Source organism: Ischnura elegans, chromosome X (genome assembly GCF_921293095.1).
Source record: "Ischnura elegans chromosome X, ioIscEleg1.1, whole genome shotgun sequence".
Classification (NCBI taxonomy): domain Eukaryota; kingdom Metazoa; phylum Arthropoda; class Insecta; order Odonata; family Coenagrionidae; genus Ischnura; species Ischnura elegans.
In genome coordinates this window covers 114,079,765-114,100,002 of record NC_060259.1, presented here as the reverse complement: position 1 = coordinate 114,100,002, position 20,238 = coordinate 114,079,765, and the positions used below count along the sequence as shown (strand labels likewise).

At 38.2% G+C, this 20,238-nt stretch overlaps 1 protein-coding gene across 1 annotated transcript in view; it reads right to left on the bottom strand.

Annotated features, from left to right (window-relative positions):
• Window positions 1-20,238, bottom strand: part of LOC124171643 (CCR4-NOT transcription complex subunit 6) — a 328,368-nt gene that overhangs the window by 59,342 nt on the left and 248,788 nt on the right. Inside the window, exon 11 of the mRNA XM_046550855.1 lies at window positions 19,467-19,647. Within this exon, the coding sequence (XP_046406811.1) occupies window positions 19,467-19,647 (181 nt within the window). The remainder of the gene's footprint in view (window positions 1-19,466; window positions 19,648-20,238) is intronic.

Sequence of the window (20,238 nt, the reverse complement as noted above, 5' to 3'; positions counted from 1 at the left end):
GTTAAACAACAGTTTTATATTAACACAATTCATGAATTTGCACCCACGATCTTACCTCACATCACATACTGACATCTATTTATCAGTTCCTTATATTAGGAGCGACAAACTCATCATGCCCAAGAACTCATGTAAAATAAATTGTGATATACATCCAACAGCAGTAGACATTACTCAAAAACATTTTAATGTCGTTGATACATAATATACTTCATTGAAGATTATGGTTAAAAATCTCTAATTTGCATTCCAATATCTTATTAATACCACAGCTGTAAATGTAATGTATGCAATTAAATTGTCGATGCCATGATTTTACACCTTAATGTATTTATTACTATGCTGAGTATTCAATAGGTAGTTAAGAAAATTAATAGGATTCTTTCACTGGTTTATGATTAGCCATTTATCTAACTTTTACAAAACATAGTGGGTTATTTGATCCCTTCACCTACATCACCTTCATGAAGTAAGATATATTTTAAAGTGCACTACTTCACTATTAATCATCTTTAGGATACAACTAAAAAAACACTATTACCAGTTTGCTCCAAATCCTGTGCAGCAGTGTTATCTAAGTACATCACCTCGATGAATATGACTAACACCTGAGCGTGTATAATGAATAAGACTACATCGTTCATTACTTCTTATCTCTTGACCATTAATTAATAGAATCTACCCAGAATTTGTAGTACCACAATATAGTATAAATATACCGCAATACCATTATCTTCGGTTACCTTTAAAAATCATGAACTAATTTCATATTTGCCACTGTTAAAATAATCAGTAAAGGTTATATTAAGTTCACTAATTAAATTTCTAATTAACATGTGTCATCTCCAACATCACCGAAAGGCCAACATCGATCAAGCGAAGGTTAAGGGACACATAATTTTGAAATTACTTTTACAATGGTTTTGACTTGTATGGCCATTACACTTGATTTACATACATGAAACTAAAATGTAAAAGTGAACTCCTTATGTAAGCTGAGGTACCAAAATGCTTATCTTGAAATCGAGGTTAACTTATGTACTTACATGGAAACTTGACGCGACTATTATCATACACACAATATAATTCTACATGCTATTTACTCTTACAGCAGCACTGATATTAATACTAGCTAATATAGTAAATTTCTTTCCTCAAGATAATATTCTTCAAACAAACAACTTGAAATTTAACGTTACAAACCTTCGCAACTACTGACCGATTGAACAACCATTTGATTCCATGCAAGTATACTTTATATTACATACTATTACCGCACACATAGCAGTTATAATAAAACGCATGATGTAAATACAAAATCATCAACGAAACAAGAACAACAGTTGGAATATCTTCCAACAACATACCGGTGTCTTCATAAGCAACGTCAATCACAGCGTTTCGATATTCGTTACTCTCATGTTGAAAACCCGCTAAATTTAAATACCATGTGTTCAAGCCACTCAATTTAACTGAAAGCTTTCCGTTACGTAGAATCTCGGAGCTATTAAAAGCTGTTCCACGGGTGATATGGATGATTCCTTCTGTTTCCTTTGTCCTGTTACAAATACGCCCTAAGACGAAATCAACGCCAGGTTTGGATAATCTAAATTTCATTTTTAAACCCCTCATTCTTCGTATAGATCATACGCATTTACTTTCAAGGACCTGTGGTGTGCACGTAAGTTGAAAAAATCTATAATTATATCCAACTCCTCGTCAGATGATGACAGTGCGTCGGCCATCTTGGTTGATCATGGCTTGATCAAAGAAAATCCATGATCAACTTGATCAAGGATTTTGATCCCCGATTAGCGCTGATTGTCGTTGGTGAAACTCGATCAGTGTGATTTGAGATTATTTGTACAGTTGATCCAAGATCAAGCGTTGATCGGCGTTGGTGAAATCGGCCCTTAAGCCCGTATGACACTTGCCAATTTATTGGCCAATATATCGGCGCGCAATATTGGTTAAAATATTGGGCTTTAGGCATCGTATGACACGTACCAATATTTACACCAATATTGGCCGTTATAGTGTTCTAATACCCCACTAGAGAACGCCACATAACACAAAATGACAAAAGAGCATCTCAAGACGCAGGTTAATTGCCAATGAGCTACAGAATGGGAGGTGGCATAATAATTGTAAATTTAATAACTATTTCGAGGGGCTACAAAGATATTCTCGAATTGCTCGAAATTTCATTCGGGTGAGTTCCTTGAATGATGAGAGATAGGCAATATGGTGATCTCATAGGTGAGCCAAGATAACGTAGCGGCTCGTTTTGGCTGGAATATGTTCATCGAATAAACAGAGATTGTGTCATCAATTGGGACTTTCACCCGAAACTTTAGCGCTCAAATCATGAAAAATAGTTTAATAATTGTAAAATAAACAAAATATAGACGCTATCGAGGAGAAACACGACGTTTTTATTCATTATATATCCGAAATGTTATTTCCGAATTACCCACTTTAGACAGTTGATGTTTGTGAATTTATATTCTCTCAAAGTACACATTAATTATTTGAGCTATTTCATGGGTTGCTATGCTTGTAAAGTATTTATATATGATATTAAAATTCCGAGGTGAAATGTTTTGCAAAGAGCTTCTAGTTTTGGCCACTAGGAGTCGACAAGACTGAGTTCTGATTGGAGATTGGCCTCGAGAAAATAGAACCTGTTCTAAATTGTAGATTGGCCAAGAAATTGTGCCCAATATTGTGAAACTGAGATTGGGCTAGAAATTGGCGTGTGTCAGTGGGTACACAATCCAATATCCAATGGATTGGCCAATAAATTGGCAAGTGTCATACGGGCTTAAGATTCATAATTATTAATTCTTCACTTGAAATGTAATTTATATGGTGCCCTGAGTCCTGCTGAGATACTAAATAAAGTGAGAACTCAAAAAAATGTTGTCTATGAAGCTGCTCGTAGAGTTTTTGCTTGCTGAGTTAATTAAAAAACAAGTATTTAGAAGCCACAATAATGAAAACTGCTGACTGTGGTACTACTAAAATTCAAGCTAATCACAGAATTTGCAGCTATATTGATGGCTGAATGCCCTACCCATGAAACCGTGATTACCAAGTAAATGCATCATGCCAGGCGAACTATGTGATATATGCAGTTTGCGTTTCCAGGCCGTATCCTCTTGTTTGACAAAGTTGATGCAAGGCTTGTTTCTTTGAAAATTGTGCTGTTTGGACAATGTTAAATATTGGTATAGTCTTGTTGTAACTAAAAACTTAGTTTCAATCAATTAATGTTGAAAAAACCTAAATAATGTTAGAAATGTGTTTGGTCTCATTCTTTTTTGAATCTCATGCATGTCATCCAATTGCCAAAAGCTATCGAGACATCTTCGCATCCAGTAAGTCACTCACCTAGCATTTGTTCTTCAGAAATGGAGAATTGAAGCAGGTAGGATGAATGGGGGCATTGGTTGAGATGGTGTAGGGATGAAACCCATTTCCATTGTTTTTATGAATTGTTGATGTTACAAGAAAATCAGTAGTCACTACAACTGCATTAATTGATGGGATATACATCAATAGTCAACATAGATAACTAGAATAGGAAACTTCTATAATTTATCCATCTAACTGTGAAAACTACGAGCACATATCTGAACGTGAGAATAATTTAAAAGAGCTAAAGAAGAATTCCCTCCAATGCCGGGTGCCAAAATGGCTGTCCATAAGGAAAGCACAGGACACCCCTAGCAATAGAGTAGTAGAAGCTCGGTTTTACGAGTGCTCATAATCCCTCGGATATCACTCATAAAAACGAGTGCTCGTTGCCTCCAAAGGTGTTGAATTAACCCACTAAAGTCCTATAATCGTTCGTATTTACAGTTTTTCTTTTGTTTCCGTGATATTTAAAGAAGTTTAACAGGTAAAGAGTCATTATCAGGCACATTCTGGTTGAGTATCAACATATATGAAGAAAGAAACGGGGGATTTTCAATCATATAAAATATTAATTCCTCCAGTTTTGGAGATTTTATTCCCGTTCTTATAGTTTTTGATGGCCGAATAAATCTTTAAAAACAGTGCAACTAGTAGGAATCAATATATTTGGTATGCTTTGGAAGTTTTAGGATAATTTTTGGAATATTTTAAGATGATAATATCAGTTTGGTCCAGTTTTTGAATGTTAACCAGGAAATCCATCAGTTGGGAAAATTGGCCAAAACGTTCACTGAAATACGGCATTATGCGGTGGTCGAAGATATTTCCTGCAAAGACACCTATTCCTAGCAGGTTCTATTACTCAAATTCAATAACCTTCCACAAAGTAGTGCCGTTGAGTATTTATTTACACTAGTAAATACCTCAGTCGATTGGGGGTGCCTTCACAGCTCTGTGTTGCGAGAACAAATGAAGGTTGAAAAGCGTCTGCTCCTAAAAATCAGCCTGGGAGCATATCATCTTATGATTTTGAGCCAAACGCACAATACATATGTTTTTTTGTGCATTTTCATCCAATTTCATTTCTTAAAATATTCTTCATTACTATTAATAGCTTTGGAAGTTAACATGGCAACCATAAAGTCGCTAATCATGTATGCAGTGATGGCCCGTGCCTATGCATTATTATGACCTCTAGATTTTATTTCCTTTCTCGAAATATATGAAAAATATCAAATGAAATACGCTCAGTGAACATAAGTTATGTGAAAGTTATCAGAAACATTTATGCATCTTAACTGTTGTTCAAACAGATTGTCCCAGCCATGCTATCTAAATAGCTTCAGCTGAGCACATCATGAGGGCAAAATTATAAAATATAAATTGGAATTTAAATGACCGTAGTAACCAGCAAGGAGCTGTCATGTTGTATTTAGCTTGTGATACCATTGACGGGTATGTGTTATGCTAATCTATGCATCTTAGTTATTGTAACCTAATCTAGGGTTAACATTTGTCTTATGTTTAGGAAAGATACAAAATATCTATGCTTAAAACTTCAAAATAATAGTGAATAATGGAAATTAATAGCATTCGTCACTCCCGTTAGAGCCACTCCAGCATATTTTTACACCGAAGTTTCCCCTAAAAAAAAACACCAATTCGAAATCACCTGCCACCTTCACTCAGACACACGGCCAGATTTTCTGCAACCAAGCAGCGAGCTGGCGACATGACAATATCAAATGTCAAAGGCGGGCTCTGATTGGCTCACTAGCCATGGCATCAACGCAGTGCCCAACTGTGAAGGCACTCTGGGCCCCATGACATTTCTCATGCTATGCTAAAGTACTGCCATCTCCAGGGACCACGCAATATGAATAGCGATAATTACCAGTGAAATTAGGAATCACCAAAGAAAACAAAAACATGGTGAAAGAGATGAATTTTAATTATTGGAACAGCATAAGGCTTTGTTTCATTTTATACAATGGCAAATATATTCAAACATTAACACATCTCCCTCTCCCACTGTCACCTTCCTCCCATTCCCCTCCCACTGTCCACGGTGCCTGACAAAAGAAGAATGCAAATTAGGAGCACGCAGAGGGTACTCCAGGCCGTAAATCACATAAATGCTTGGACGTAACTGGCTTTAGGTGTTGTAGATCTGACACACATCTTGTATTTTTAGTTTAATAAACAGAAAATACAAAACATAATAGTCAATGCTTGCTCAGCGATGCATTGCCCTCGAGAAATATCTGTCATAAAACCAAGCGTACACAGTGGATGGAACTTTTTGACCTCGCTAAATCCGATTTATTTTACATGTTAAACATAGGCCATTTGGCGGTGCAAAGACCATCACTCGCAAAAATGCGATTCTCGTAAAATGCCGTACTGGCAAAACCGGGCTTCCACTGTATTTGGATTGTTCACCCAAGAAAATTTGTCACACCAATCACAAAAAAATATTAAAATGTAAACTATGGGAGAAAATTATGTACATATGTGATTAGATGGTTGAAAAATTTAGTAGACAGTAAACTAACACAACAGACTTTCATCACAGAAGATGATGTTGATAAAACATCCACAAGTTTTGGAAGTTCAAAACAATTGACAGGAGGATCATCACATCATGGCTAAAGATCACTTCCAAAAATTTTATGCTATCATGTATGATTATGGGTACTTCTCTAAATTAAAAATACCGTATAAGCGCGTGTAAGAGGCGCACCATTTTTCCCAGACATTGCAGCCGAAAATGGGGGTGCGCCTCTTACATAAACTTCTTATCTCCCCCCCTCCCCTTCACCGGTCGCAAGTCCAAGGGGAACTGAGTGGCCTTGGTTTTCAACGTGAGTCAGTCATCTGAAATCCTGGGTCAAAATCAAACGGCAGGCAGGGGAGTTTATCCCTTAGTGATATATTTTTAAAATGCTCCTGTTAGAATTTCTTGCAAGCATCGCGCCGTCACGTCGGTAGCCCAGAGGTGAACATTGAAAAGATCGTGCGCGGTGATTCACTCCGGAGCGCGCGCTAAATTTACTGCCACGAGTGGGCATCCCGCGGCATTTATACTGCATAGTGTAATCGCTTATCAAACGTATAGAAACGCGTCGTTTTGAAGGACATACCTTGTTAACAGTCAACATCTGTCTTGTCGAGCAATTTCCATTACGCTGAGCACCTGATTTTTCAAAAATCATCTTCAGACGCTAATATGAGGATTTTTGCAACTGAAAATTATAATGGTGTCAAAACCTGCGGTTTAAAAAATTCGAACGAGTGTGTTCATTGTTGGACTAAATGGTGGATAGAAGAAATCGGAAATGCTTATAAGGGAAGAGCGCTGAAGGAGAGGTCGAGGGGAAGGAGCGCGCTCCCTCCCCTCCGTATTTCAAGCTACGAGGCTATGAGCGAAGGAGCAAGGGAAGAACACGCCCGATCTTGCATGTGACGTAGGCATGGGCGGTACTTGAAAAAGTACCGGTATTTTTGTGATGAGTATTAAAAAGCAATAATAGTACTCTTCCGGTAGTACCGGCGAAAAAATACCGGTATACCGGTACTTTCATAATTGATAAAATATGTTAATAAGTCAAGATTTAACGCTTGTATTGCCCTAATTATCCGGTATTTCGGCAAATTAGCGTAACATACAGCAAGAATACCCTTAAAAAAATCATTAACTGGATTTTTTTACGAAAATTTATCGGAAAAATACATGGAGGATAGATTCTCCAATAGTGAGAAGGGTGATAGCGATGAAGTTTTTAAAGGCAATGATTTTGGTGAATACCATAAAATTTTGGCGTTTTCCTGGCGTATTTGAAGTGTAAAGTTCTCTCGGGAACTCTATCAGATGACTTGTTTTCCTAAAGCCAACGGTTTTTTTCTGACTCGAGACCAACATAAGAACGTCTTCTGCCGAGAACTTATAATGAAAAGTCTTCTTATTCACAGAGCTTACGTTTCAGTCTGAGATTACCTAGAAAAGGCCCCTCTAATGTTAAGACATTTAATTTTATGATTTTACACAACAAGAATTGGTGTTAGTTATGGCTAAAATACTGCGATCGAATAAAATTTGACGTGTAGGTCGCTGTTCCATTTATTTCAGTTAAAGAAATACATATGTGGAGTTCGATATAACTTTGACTTTTCTTGCCTTATTTGAGTAAATAAATATCTACTACATCAATAATGATAACACTTGTCTCGAACTCACAGTTTTCTAAAAGTACCGTTAAACAACGATAAAACAAGAAATAAGCTAAGGAAGGAGGACACATCTTAATAATTAAGGAGCAAAATTAATTTGGTATTCTTTTGGTGGTGCACTTGATTGGTTGTATGTAAAAAAAACGAGAAACGGATGTACATTTTTCATACATTAAAAAAGTTGATGACTATTGTAAACAAGCTTAGCCTATATCATGATAGTATCACTATTTTTCAGTCTCTTCCTACGTCGATTAACTGTATCGGCGCTTATACCATCAGTTTAAATTAAAATATACAGATGGTCAGGGGCGCCGACTCATAAAAAATATTGGGGGGGCCCATATCGGAGGTCTTGCCCCGGGAAGAGGTTAAATTCAAAGTGTGTCACAGTACCGAAACACTACCATGATTCACACCACTTGATTCAGTTAACCTGCTTAACCTCCTTACCTTATAATTATTTGTTTCAACACACATTGTTGAATTTATTTTAAAAGGTAATATACTATAAAAGGTACTATCGTCAAACATGAGAAATAAAAATAACAAATATATTTATGTGATTTCACAAAGCATAATATAACTTAATTATTTTCTTGAATTATTGAGGGGGCTCCGCCCCCCCCAAACGAATCTTTGAGGGGGCTTGGGCCCCCTCAGGCCCCATGGAGTCGGCGCCACTGCAGATGGTATTTTTTTTAGTGAGCTTAAATACAAGTTGTGCACTTATTGCATAAGTCTGCATCTACATTTTCTTGTCCCTTGTTATGATTTCTTGAGAAATATCCTTGACATTAATTAAATAAACACTTCTTGCTCAAAGTCATTGTGAATTGGTGTTTATTTCTTGGAAATGGCCTTCTTCGCTTGATATATTATCAACACTCAATTATTTAAGTAGCTGGGTAGGTAGTTCATTGATAACACATAAGATGGCAGCGCCCTCGAAGTACCGGTATTTCTAGTACCGATACTCCGGTAGTACCGCTAAAAAAATACTGGCCAGTACTACCGAAGTAGAAAAAAAATAGTACTCGGTACTACCGAATACCGGTATTTTTTGCCCATGCCTAATGTGACGTCGTTGCCTTTAATGCAAAGGGGCGAAGGCGCAGCAATGTGATATACGCAGTTTGCGTTGACTGAAGTTTCCAGTCCGTCTCGTCTTGTTTGAATGCGCTTATGCTACGCTTGTTTCTTCCGAAATTGTGCTGTTTGGACTATGTTGAATATTAGTAGCCTTGTTTTAGGTATAAATCTTTGTGTCAATCAATTAGAGCTCAAAAAACTTAAATGCTGTCAGATATACATCGCATTTGGTCTAATTCTTTTTAGAACCTCGTGCGTGTCTTACAATTGCTGAAAGAAATCGAGATATCTCAGAAGGTGACTCACCTAGCATTTGACCTCCAGAAACTCGGAAAATTGAACCTGATAGACCGAAAAAGGTCAGTTGGTGAGATGGGGTAGGGATGAAACGCGTTTCCATTGTTTCCCAGTAACTTGATATTTTCCTATTTTCCTGTGGAGTCTTGGAAAGGAACAAAATGGCAGAGGCATTGGCTGATGGAGGGCCGAGTGTAGTTCCGTTAGGCCCCTTAAACACACACACCGATTTTGGACGGTCGGTAAAATATCGGCCGATATTTTACCAGGGAAGCGATGCTTGCACACATGCCGGATTTTTACCGGTCAAACGATAAGTTGCTATGTTTTTGAGCCGGCGCCGGAGATCCACAGTGACAATGGCCGGCAGCTAACCGGCATTTTGCCGGTGCCGGTGCGTGTGCAAGCTCCAATGATCTCCCATTGTTCACTATTGGAATGTGGACGGCCGATATTTTACCCGCCGTCCAAAATCGGTGTGTGTGTAAGGGACCTTAAATCTACGACGTGGTTATTATCCTACGGCGCTGAGATAGTCCCGATTGTTGTCCAATCACTTGGGAAGGTTCATGCTATGTGCCTGTCGTGTTTTGCCTTAAAATTTTCCACGGCTTCAATTCTATTGCAATACTTCTGCGAGAGCTTTTAAAAAAAATTGTTCGTGAGTAGGACAAGCAACGTAGAGCAATGACGTATGCGAAGAGAGGATCGGAACTCTTTCTACTCCCTCTTATGCCGCTATTACCGCCGCAGTTATCAAAATTTCCTCTTTCAAATAGTACTGAAAGAGGAAATTTCGATAACTGTCGAAATTCCAGGCATACATCTGCAACACCGCACGATAGGATAAAAAAAAATGCAGCAACATTTTTTTCATTACAGCTTCGATCCTCAAAATAGGGGTGCGCCTCTTAAACACGCTTATACGGTAAGTCAGGTCATTTCCAAGAATTTCATTAGGACCCATGTATTACCAATACAGACAACAGCCATTCAGTAAGCTCAAAATGAGATTGCCATTGGCTAAAAATTTACCAAGTGCCAGGATTATTACTCAATACAGTGGAACTTGGTTAGTACGTTTCTGAAGGGACCACGAAAAATGAACGTACTAACCAGGAAAACGTACTAACGAGGAAAGTAAATAATAGCAGTCGGGGTTATTGCAATCAGTGAAAAAGTCGTCATAATTACAATTACTATCGGTAGTTCTCATAGGATCGCCTTCCTGAACTCTTTTCACATTTAAAATCAAGAAAATGAGCGCTACCATGAAAAACAATACCATGTGAATAAAAATCGCAATTTTTCATGGACATCCCGGAGATTCCATGATTACGGCGTCTATCTCCCGTGATTTATCCTATATATATTTACAGAACGAGGACGAGTGAGGCTCAGACAAGCGAAGACAAGTCATTTTTCTTTCTCACAGCGTACTCGGAGAATATAACAACAACCCGGAGTAAGTCAACTGGTTTTTTAAACATCATAAAAATTGGGCAAAATTATATTGACTTTCAAATTACGGCAACAGCCGTAGACATTCGCTTCTGGAATTATACCATTTCGATTGTAAAATCGATCGATATATCGACTGATGACACGCAAGATTATTAGATTACGACGTAATTACAAGAAAATTTTATATTAAACAGTTGAAATTTACTTTCAAAATTTGTCTAATGTCGTCTGCTTTCGTTCCGAGATCAAGTATTTTTAAGCTAAGCTTCGCGTGGAGATCCAGAGGATCGTCTGCTCCCGCAACAGTAGTCAAGTAAATACGCACGATGTCGAGTTTATGGAGCAGCACTGCTTAAGATAATGTGGGAATTGTCTAATACCGTTAAGACTCATTTCATCATCATGATAACTCGTGCAATAGCAACAATTGCCCACTCACGAACTTGGTGCGCAGCAGTGGGCACTCCCATGGCAACAGAAGGTGAGGAGCTCGGGGTGGGGAAAATTGGGGCTTCTTATTGGCTGTAGTTTTTCATAGTCAGACATTCCCGAAAAATGGCCGCATTTTATTATTCAGCACGTCACAAGAATTCAGAAATGCATTTGGATAAATTACGGTAGAAGAAAGAGATGTGGAATGAATGGAAGAATGTTAATGGCTAATAATAATAAATTAAATCATGAATTCAGACGCTTGCGACCCTTAAGAAGACACTAGAGAACGAATTGCGGGTTGCGTCACGGCAAGCAATTGAGCGTACTAACCAGGAAAGCGCAATTTTTTCAAACGTACTAACCAAATTCTTTTACCTGTATTTTGTTCGGATGGTACCGGGACCGAGGGAAATCGCCCTACTAAAGAGGAAAACGTACTAAGGAGGAACGTACTAACCAAGTTCCACTGTATATCCTAATTGTCTTCCACTTCTAAATGTTTGAAGCTCAATAGGGAGGTTTCCTATTTTTTTTTTATTGCCTAAATCGAAAAATTATTACTCCTGGAGTACATATTTCACGCTTTTAGATTTTTAAATGACGGTATCTATTTTTCGCGATTAAATGAAAAGTGAAAAATTTCAAGCGCGCGAAAATGCGACGGGTAAGTATGAATGCCGGGAAAACTCCATGTGACGTTGTTCTGATTCCCACTGCCGCAACTGAGGTGACCTTGGGGCGAGGCTCTGAGCGCTGATACGACGCAGGATGCTAGCAGGTAGCAGAGTACCATGCTAGCTGATAGCGCTTGGCTTAAATAAGGATTATTAATACCTTATCCAACGAAGAAAACTTTCTAACCTTAGCCAGTTTTAATAGGTGATTATTAAGGCATGTTTCCCTGAGCTCTGAGCCTCATGCATGCATTGGTAATCTCAGACGAGGTAAAACTCCTATCTACTCGTATAGAAACTAGGTCCCTGTGACGTAACGTGGAGTGGCATCGCATGGGCGCCAATCTGGCCTTTTTCAAATGAGGTTAAAATTGACCATTAACATTTGTCTAAACTGGGATTTCTAAAACCAAATAGTTAGTATATTATGAGTTAACTAATGGTGGGTAACGAATCGCAATCAATGCCTTTCGTTTTCTTTGATGAAGGAAACTACCCTGTTATCAGTCATCATCACCTATTCTTGTTTAAAAGAGCAATGATGTGGAAGCCTGTCAGAGAAATACTTCCCCACACCTCTGCCGTGAAGATTTAAACCTTAAGGTGCTCAAGTCAAGTTTTCTTCTTCCGACATTGATTATTTGTAGAGATGGGTCGAATAGCAGATTTCTCGAACTCGAATATCGAATTCGAATATTAAATCATTGCTCGATTATTCGAATACCTCGAATTTCAAATACTAAACCATGAATGCTGGAATGTTTGACTCGGTTGCCTATGCAGCAGGCAACACAAGATTTTGGGGAGTAATTTTGATTTCCTTTAAAGGATTCGAACAGGAATTTAGCTGATTAATGGAATATTTTAATTTTATGGAAACAATTGGGCATATAATTAATTCAACTAACATTTGGTTTTCCCCCCACTCCTGCTGCCAAGTGCTAGCTGACAATCTGAGGCATTTTGTAAAATACAAGCTCTTCTCCACCGGATTTTCTTCAATTATTTTCAGTCCATCTTTGGGAGTTCTCACGAGATAAGAAGATGAATTGGAATTGCTTTCAGGGAGAAACCAAATATCCGGAGAAAATATCCCTTCATCTGTGACTGTAACAATAAAGATTTATAGCACCACTCATAAATTGTAACTTGATATGTATATGTTTTCGGATAAAAATACCGTATCAACTTCCCAGAAGCTCTGCTGCTCATATCGAGTCTCGCCAGAATGCCAAGTCTCCGTCCTATTTTGACATTTATTTCCTCGCGTAAAATGTTTAGATAAAGTCAGAAATGCATCACGTTTGGTCTTGTTCTTTTTTAAATTATGCGCATATTACTAATGTTTCAGCCCAACAAAGGTGTTATATCAATTGCCGAAAGTCATTGTTAGACATTTTTTGGGCTAATAGGTGATTCATGCAGCAGTTGACCTCCAGAAACTGGAAACTTAGAAGCACGTAGGCTGACGTAGGCTGAAAAAGGTCAGTGGGTGAGAGAAGGGGGGGTGGGGCGCGAAACACATTTCTTTTGTTCTCGTGTAAACTTGATATATTTTTCGAAGCTAAGGTCTTCGTACTATGAACCCTGCGCGAGCTGGGACTTTTTTTTAATTTCGGATAAGAGGAAAGTCTCAGAGGGGGGCTAGTGCTGAATGGAGGGGGATAGTGGACCATGGGAAATGCGCTAATGTAACTATCCCACGGTACCCATGCAGCAGTTGACCTCCAGAAATGGGGAACTTCGAAGCAGGTAGGCAGAAAAAGGTCAGTGGGTTAGAAAAGGGGGGCGTGAGACACGTCTTTATTGTTCTCGTGTAGCTTGATATTTTTGTCAAAGCTAAGGTCTTCGTAATATGATCACAGCGCAAGAGAGGACCTTTTATTTCATTTCGGAGAAGAGGAAAGCGTCAGAGTGTGTGAGGCGAGTGCTGAATGGAGGGGAATAGCAGATCGTGGGAAATGCGCCAATGTTACTATCCCACGGCACTGAGTTTCTCCCTATGGTAGTTTCATCTCCTGGAAAAGATTCAAAGATTCAAGAGTGTCTGTCCTTATTAGCCATAAATGACACATGGTAAACACTTCGTCTCATTTATAGGAAACCTGCTCGAGCTGGGGCTTTTTGTTTGATTTCGAAGAGGAGGAAAGCGTCGGAGGAGGGGCCGAGGGCTGATGGATGGAGGGGGAAGCGGATTTTGGGAATTGTGCTACGTAGTTACCATCCCACGGCACTGAGGTTTTCCTGGTGGGGGAAACCGGGGACTTTCGGATTTTTTCACCCGGATCAATTTAGGTTCCCCACGTCGAACTCTTTTCACCGCTCTAACCCGCAATTTTGATGTAGTTCGTCAACTTGCCTAAAACGGCGCTGCATGCACTAAAAGACTAGAGTTCTCTACATTTTTCCGAGTCAACTACCAACGACGTGCGTGCGACAGTGTACGATGCGAAATTCAAAGTATTTGAGGTATTTGAGACGGTACTTTTCGCATTTTGCATTAACGTCGTCAAGATGGCGGATGCTAATAAGTGCCCGGTGTGTCTCAAAAACGTTGATACAAATAATGCACATATTGTATGCAGCAAGTGTGACGTTCATGTACACAAAAGGTGCTCTAAAATCAAAGACAACATCTTTAAGATATATTTGAGTCAGCCTGAACTCGATTGGTTTTGTTCTGGGTGCAACCCCAAAACTGCTCCAACCACGCCAGGATCTAAGGCACCTAATAGCAGTAAGATGGCAGATAGTGGAGTGAACTGTGGTTGTGCCACTTTTATCATCAAACTGGAAGCCTTGGTGATGGAACTGAAAACAGAGTTGGCCCAATTGAAAAATGAACGACTGATTAATCCTGTTCCCGCAAATCCCACTACGGACGCATCTGATTTTATGGAAACCGTGATCAATGAGGTTAGGGATAGGGAATATCGTAGCAGGAATATAATTCTTTTCGGCATTAAGGACAATGGTGCTAATGAAAAGGAGGACAAACGGGAGATATTGTCCGTTATCTCTGCGATTGACCCTAGAATCGCAAATGGAAACGTCGTTATGCATAGATTAGGTAAGGTCGTCAACGGGAAAAACCGTCCGGTGAAGTTACGATTAAATGAGGGTCTCAAACCAACAGATCTATTTAAGGCTTTCAACACGTTAAAATCAAGCAACCCTGAGGGGCCACTGAAAAATATTGCTATTTCGCGAGATAAGACCATCTCGGAAAGGCAATACATAAACAAAGTGCGTGAAGAACTGAGTACTCGTCTTTCTTCTGGTGAGTCTGTCATCACGATTAAGTATGTGAATGGTGTCCCAAAAATTGTAAACAAATCCACAAAAAACGTATAAACACCTCAGTTCTTAACTGTTATCACCAGAATGTTCGAGGGTTAAGGTCAAAATTACCTACATTGAGGGCTGGGGTGTATTGTTCACATTATGACAAAGTAGTAAGGTCGACAAGATCTTTCCTCGCCTTTTACCAAAATGTGCGAGGTCTCCGGACCAAACTTGATGAATTAAGACTGAATGTTCCTCTCTTGAATTCCGACTTGGTTTTTTTTAACAGAAACTTGGCTTGTTCCTCATATCCACGACTCTGAGCTTGGATTTGCTGATTACGATATATTTAGGAAAGATAGACCCCTTGTTAATGGTGAAAAAACTCGCGGGGGTGGTGTTATGATAGCAGTGAAACTTGGATTGCCTGCTTATACGCTGCCGTCTGATAGTGACAACATTGAACATATTTTTGTGATGTTACCTTTACTGCATAGAAAACTGATTCTTGGATGTGTTTACTTCCCACCGGCATCGCCTTTAGCACACTACGAGGAGCATTTTGAGCAGATTGACAGGTACTTGCAGAAATATCCGGATTCCTTTGTATTAATATTTGGTGATTACAACCTCCCGGACAATATCTTACCTTCAAGTAATTTAGGTATTTTCCCAGACTGGTATTCGTCCACTGGGAAACTCGCGTACGAATCGCTTCAGTTTCTGGGTTTGTCTCAGCATAACTCGGTGATTAATGTAAATGGACGCATTTTGGATCTTTGTCTCTCAAACATTAATGATATTTCTATTGATTGTGATGATCCACTTGTAACTGCTGATGTTCACCATCCACCACTTCAATGTGCTTTTAATGTTGATTCTAATGTTGTGCCTGATTCTTGTGATATTTCATTTTTTAACTTTAGGAAGGCCAACTATGCTCTACTCAACGACTATTTCTTTGCTGTTAACTGGTTACCCTTATTGTCAATGTCTGTTGATAATGCTGTGATGGAATTTTATTCAATTTTGAACAGTGCAGTTAATCAGTTTGTGCCTCTAATTAATCTAAAAAAAGGTAAGAATAGATTTCCATCCTGGTTTACTAAAGAGCTGAAGGAAAAGATTATTGCCAAGAAGAAAGCCCATAAAATATACAAATTATCACATTCAAGGGTTGACTATTTATCTTACTCCAATCTACGATCTCAGTGTAAAAATCTTATTAAGAAGTGTCATCATGATCATATAGTTATGATTGAGGATTCCATAAACTGCAACATGAAGTATTACTGGAAATATGTCAAAACCTTGTCTGGGTCGGATCAATTACCTAAACAAATGCACCATGGAGATGTTCATTCTTCTGACCCAAAGTCTTCTGCTAACCTCTTTGCTGACTATTTTTCCCAAGTATACACTACCCTAAATAGTGCAAGCTCTGTACCTAGCGACACTCAATCTATTAATTTGGGATTTCTTAAAATTACTTCTTCAGAAGTGTTGAATGTGTTAGTAAATTTGGACATCAACAAATCACCAGGGCCAGATGGTATTCCACCGATATTTCTTAAGAATTGCTCGCAATCACTCACATTTCCACTCACCCTGCTCTTCAACCATTCATTAGATAATGGTCTTTTCCCCTCTTACTGGAAATTAAGCTACATTACACCTATATTTAAGACTGGTGATAAAACTGATATTAGTAATTACCGGCCTGTAGTAACTCTCTCCTGTGTACCTAAAATCATGGAGAAAATTCTGGTTTCTCGAATTACTCCTCATTTCAAAAATATTATAGTACCACAGCAACATGGCTTTATGCGTGGTCGATCAACCTCAACTAATCTAATGGTGCTGCAAGATTTTATAGTTAGTGGTTTGGAATCCAATTATCAAACTGATGTGATATACACTGACTTCAGTAAGGCTTTTGTTCGAGTGAACCACAAGTTACTGATATCCAAATTGAATTCCTTAGGTATTCATGACAAGCTCTTAAGCTGGTTTGAGAACTACCTAAAATCCAGATCTCTGATGGTCCGTATTAATCATGTTTTCTCTGAGCCGTTTCCCTGTCTATCTGGTGTACCTCAGGGTAGTCATCTAGGACCTTTACTATTTTGTCTTTTTATAAATGATATTCATAATATATTCGATGACGTTAACTTCTTGCTCTTTGCTGATGACTTAAAGATTTATAAGCATATTGCTTCCCTGCAGGATTCTCTTGTGCTACAGAAAAACATTGACCAACTAGTGCAGTGGGCTGATGCAAATGAGTTATCACTCAATGTACCAAAATGTAGTGTAATGACTTTCCATCACTCTTGCACGCCCTACTTTCATGAGTATACCATTAATTCCACTGTATTAGGTAGACCTACTGCTGTCTGCGATTTAGGTGTTTGGTTTGACAGCCAGCTCTCATTCAAGGTATATCTAGACCGAACTGTCTGCGATGCCCTAAAGAATTTAGGTTTCATAAAGAGAACCTGTCTAAAATTTAACAATCTTCATGCTTTAAGGACTATTTATATAGCTCTGGTACGCTCAAAATTAGAATACTCTATTGTAAACTGGTCACCTTATTATAATACAGACTCAATACGGCTTGAACGTGTCCAAAACAAATTTCTCAAATTTATTAATTTCAAATTAGGAATACCTCATTCTGATTACAATACTTCATATCTTCTATCCCTTTTAAATCTGAAATCCTTATCTGACAGGCGTTCCTCCATTGATGCCCTATTCCTTTACAAAATTATTAATTCTTATATTGACTGTTCCTTTCTTCTTTCTTTAGTAAATTTTAACGCACCCCGACATAATTCCAGAAATCCGCACCCACTTCTTATTAACTACCATAGAACAAATTATGCCTTTAACTCCCCGCTATCTAGAATGATGAGGAATTTTAATAGACTCGGCCAAAGTTACGATTTCTCTATGTCCTTTTCCAGATTCAAATGTCACCTGTGGCAAAGATGAACTTTTTTACTGGAGAACATGTTTATACTTTAAATTTTATTTTGTTGTATCTCTCTACATGTTTTATTCATTGATGTGCAATTCTGTATAGATTTTTTTTCTTCTTTTTCTGGGTTTATTGCATGTGTGTTCAGTATTTTGTATTGTTTATCATATGTAAAACTATATGTAAGAATATGGTTAATGGGTTATCCCGTAAATAAATGAATTGAATTGAATTGAATAACTATTCGAGACCTCGAATATCGAATACTTTCAAGTATTCGAGGTATTCGAGTATTCGCGGATACTATTCGCACATCTCTAATTATTTGATCATCAAATGCCCTTCATGGAATAAATTTTGTGCCTATTGAAAAAAATATGAAGTACTGCAATGTTCTCAAAACTTATGATTGCTTAAGCCCATCTGACACTTCCCAATTTATTGGCCAATCCATTGGATATTGGATTGTGGACCCACTGACACACACCAATTTCTAGCCCAATCTCCGTTTCACAATATTGGGCACAATTTCTTGGCCAATCTAGATTTTAGAACGGGTTCTATTTTCTCGAGGCCAATCTCCAATCAGAACTCAGTCTTGTCGACTCCTAGTGGCCAAATCTAGAAGCTCTTTGCAAAACATTTCACCTCGGAATTTTAATATCATATATAAAAACTTAAGAAGCATAGCAATCCATGGAATAGCTCAAATAATTAATATGTACTTTGAGAGAACATAAATTCACAAACATCAACTGTCTAAAGTGGGTAATTCGGAAATAACATTTCGGATATTTAATGAATAAAAACGTCGTGATTCTCCTCGATTGCGTCTATATTTTGTTTAAATTACAATTATTAAACTATTTTTCATGATTTGAGCGCTAAAGTTTCGGGTGAAAGTCCCAATCTGTTTATTCGATGAACATATTCCAGCCAAAACGAGCCGCTACGTTATCTTGGCTCACCTATGAGATCACAATATTGCCTATCTCTCATCATTCAAGGAACTCACCCGAATGAAATTTTGAGCAATTCGAAAATATCTTTGCAGCCCCTCGAAATAGTTATTAAATTTACAATTATTATGCCACCTCCCATTCTGTAGCTCATTGGCAATCAATCTGCGTCTTGAGATGCTCTTTTGTCATTTTGTGTTATGTGGCGTTCTCTAGTGGGGTATTAGAACACTATAACGGCCAATATTGGTGTAAATATTGGTACGTGTCGTACGATGCCTAAAGCCCAATATTTTAACCAATATTGCGCGCCGATATATTGGCCAATAAATTGGCAAGTGTCATACGGGCTTTAATGGTATTATTCTCATAAAACAAGATTAAATTGGGCATGAATTATTCAAAGCCCATTTTTCTGGTCTCATCTATATCGCATTGACAAGCTTTCACTATATTCCAAATGCTTCATGGGTAATGATACTCGTGAAATCATCAGCTTATAAATGGGTGAGAATATTATGATGCAAGGATCTCTGACAGTAGCTTCAACAAAAAAGGAACAAGGCATTTCATCAACTGTATCTCACTCCCACCCAACACCAAATATGCAAAAAAATTTCAACATACGTGAAATTGGTGAATGCCATGACATCAGCACTATATGCTGAGGCTAATTTAAAGGAGTGAGTATACTCATTTGGCCGGTCACATGGTGAGATTTTCTTCAGGCAAGACTTATACCCAAGCAACTCCTTAAAATCTGGATGGTCAGCTGACACTCGTCCTGTGGTAAGGAACTCTACGACACCTAGAAAGAAATAGCAGCATTGAAATTACCAAAAAGCACCTCTAAATAGTACAAATAACGGACTTTCTCAAAGCGCCCAGAATCATTTTCTTAGAGAAATAACAACAGATAAGCCACCCGCAAACCTCATCTCAAATCAGGATCCTCCGACTTGGCACAAAGTGCAACTAGTGTCACCTTCCTTTTTGCAATTTTGATGGCTTTTGAGGATAATGTGAACCATGCTACTGGACATACAATGCCAAAAGCAGGAATGCTTATTTTCTTAGCCTAATTTCTCATCATCTTTGCTTTTAATTTCAGTATCATAAAAAAAATTAGGAATGATTCTAGAGCAACGGAATCTCTCCTTTTTACATCATTCAATGAAATCTAAGGTAAGGATGATATGGATCTAGAATATAACGAGTAATTGTAAACAGAGGCATCACAAAAGGGACCTGAGACACTTGATTTCCTGGTGCAATTGTTCCATCAATTTCAGAGGATACGCATTACAAAATGAAAAATATGAATGTCTTTGTCGTTGCGCATACAAAATATTAATAAAACATTTTTGCGAGAGTTCCTTTCTATTCCCCAGTAACAGAA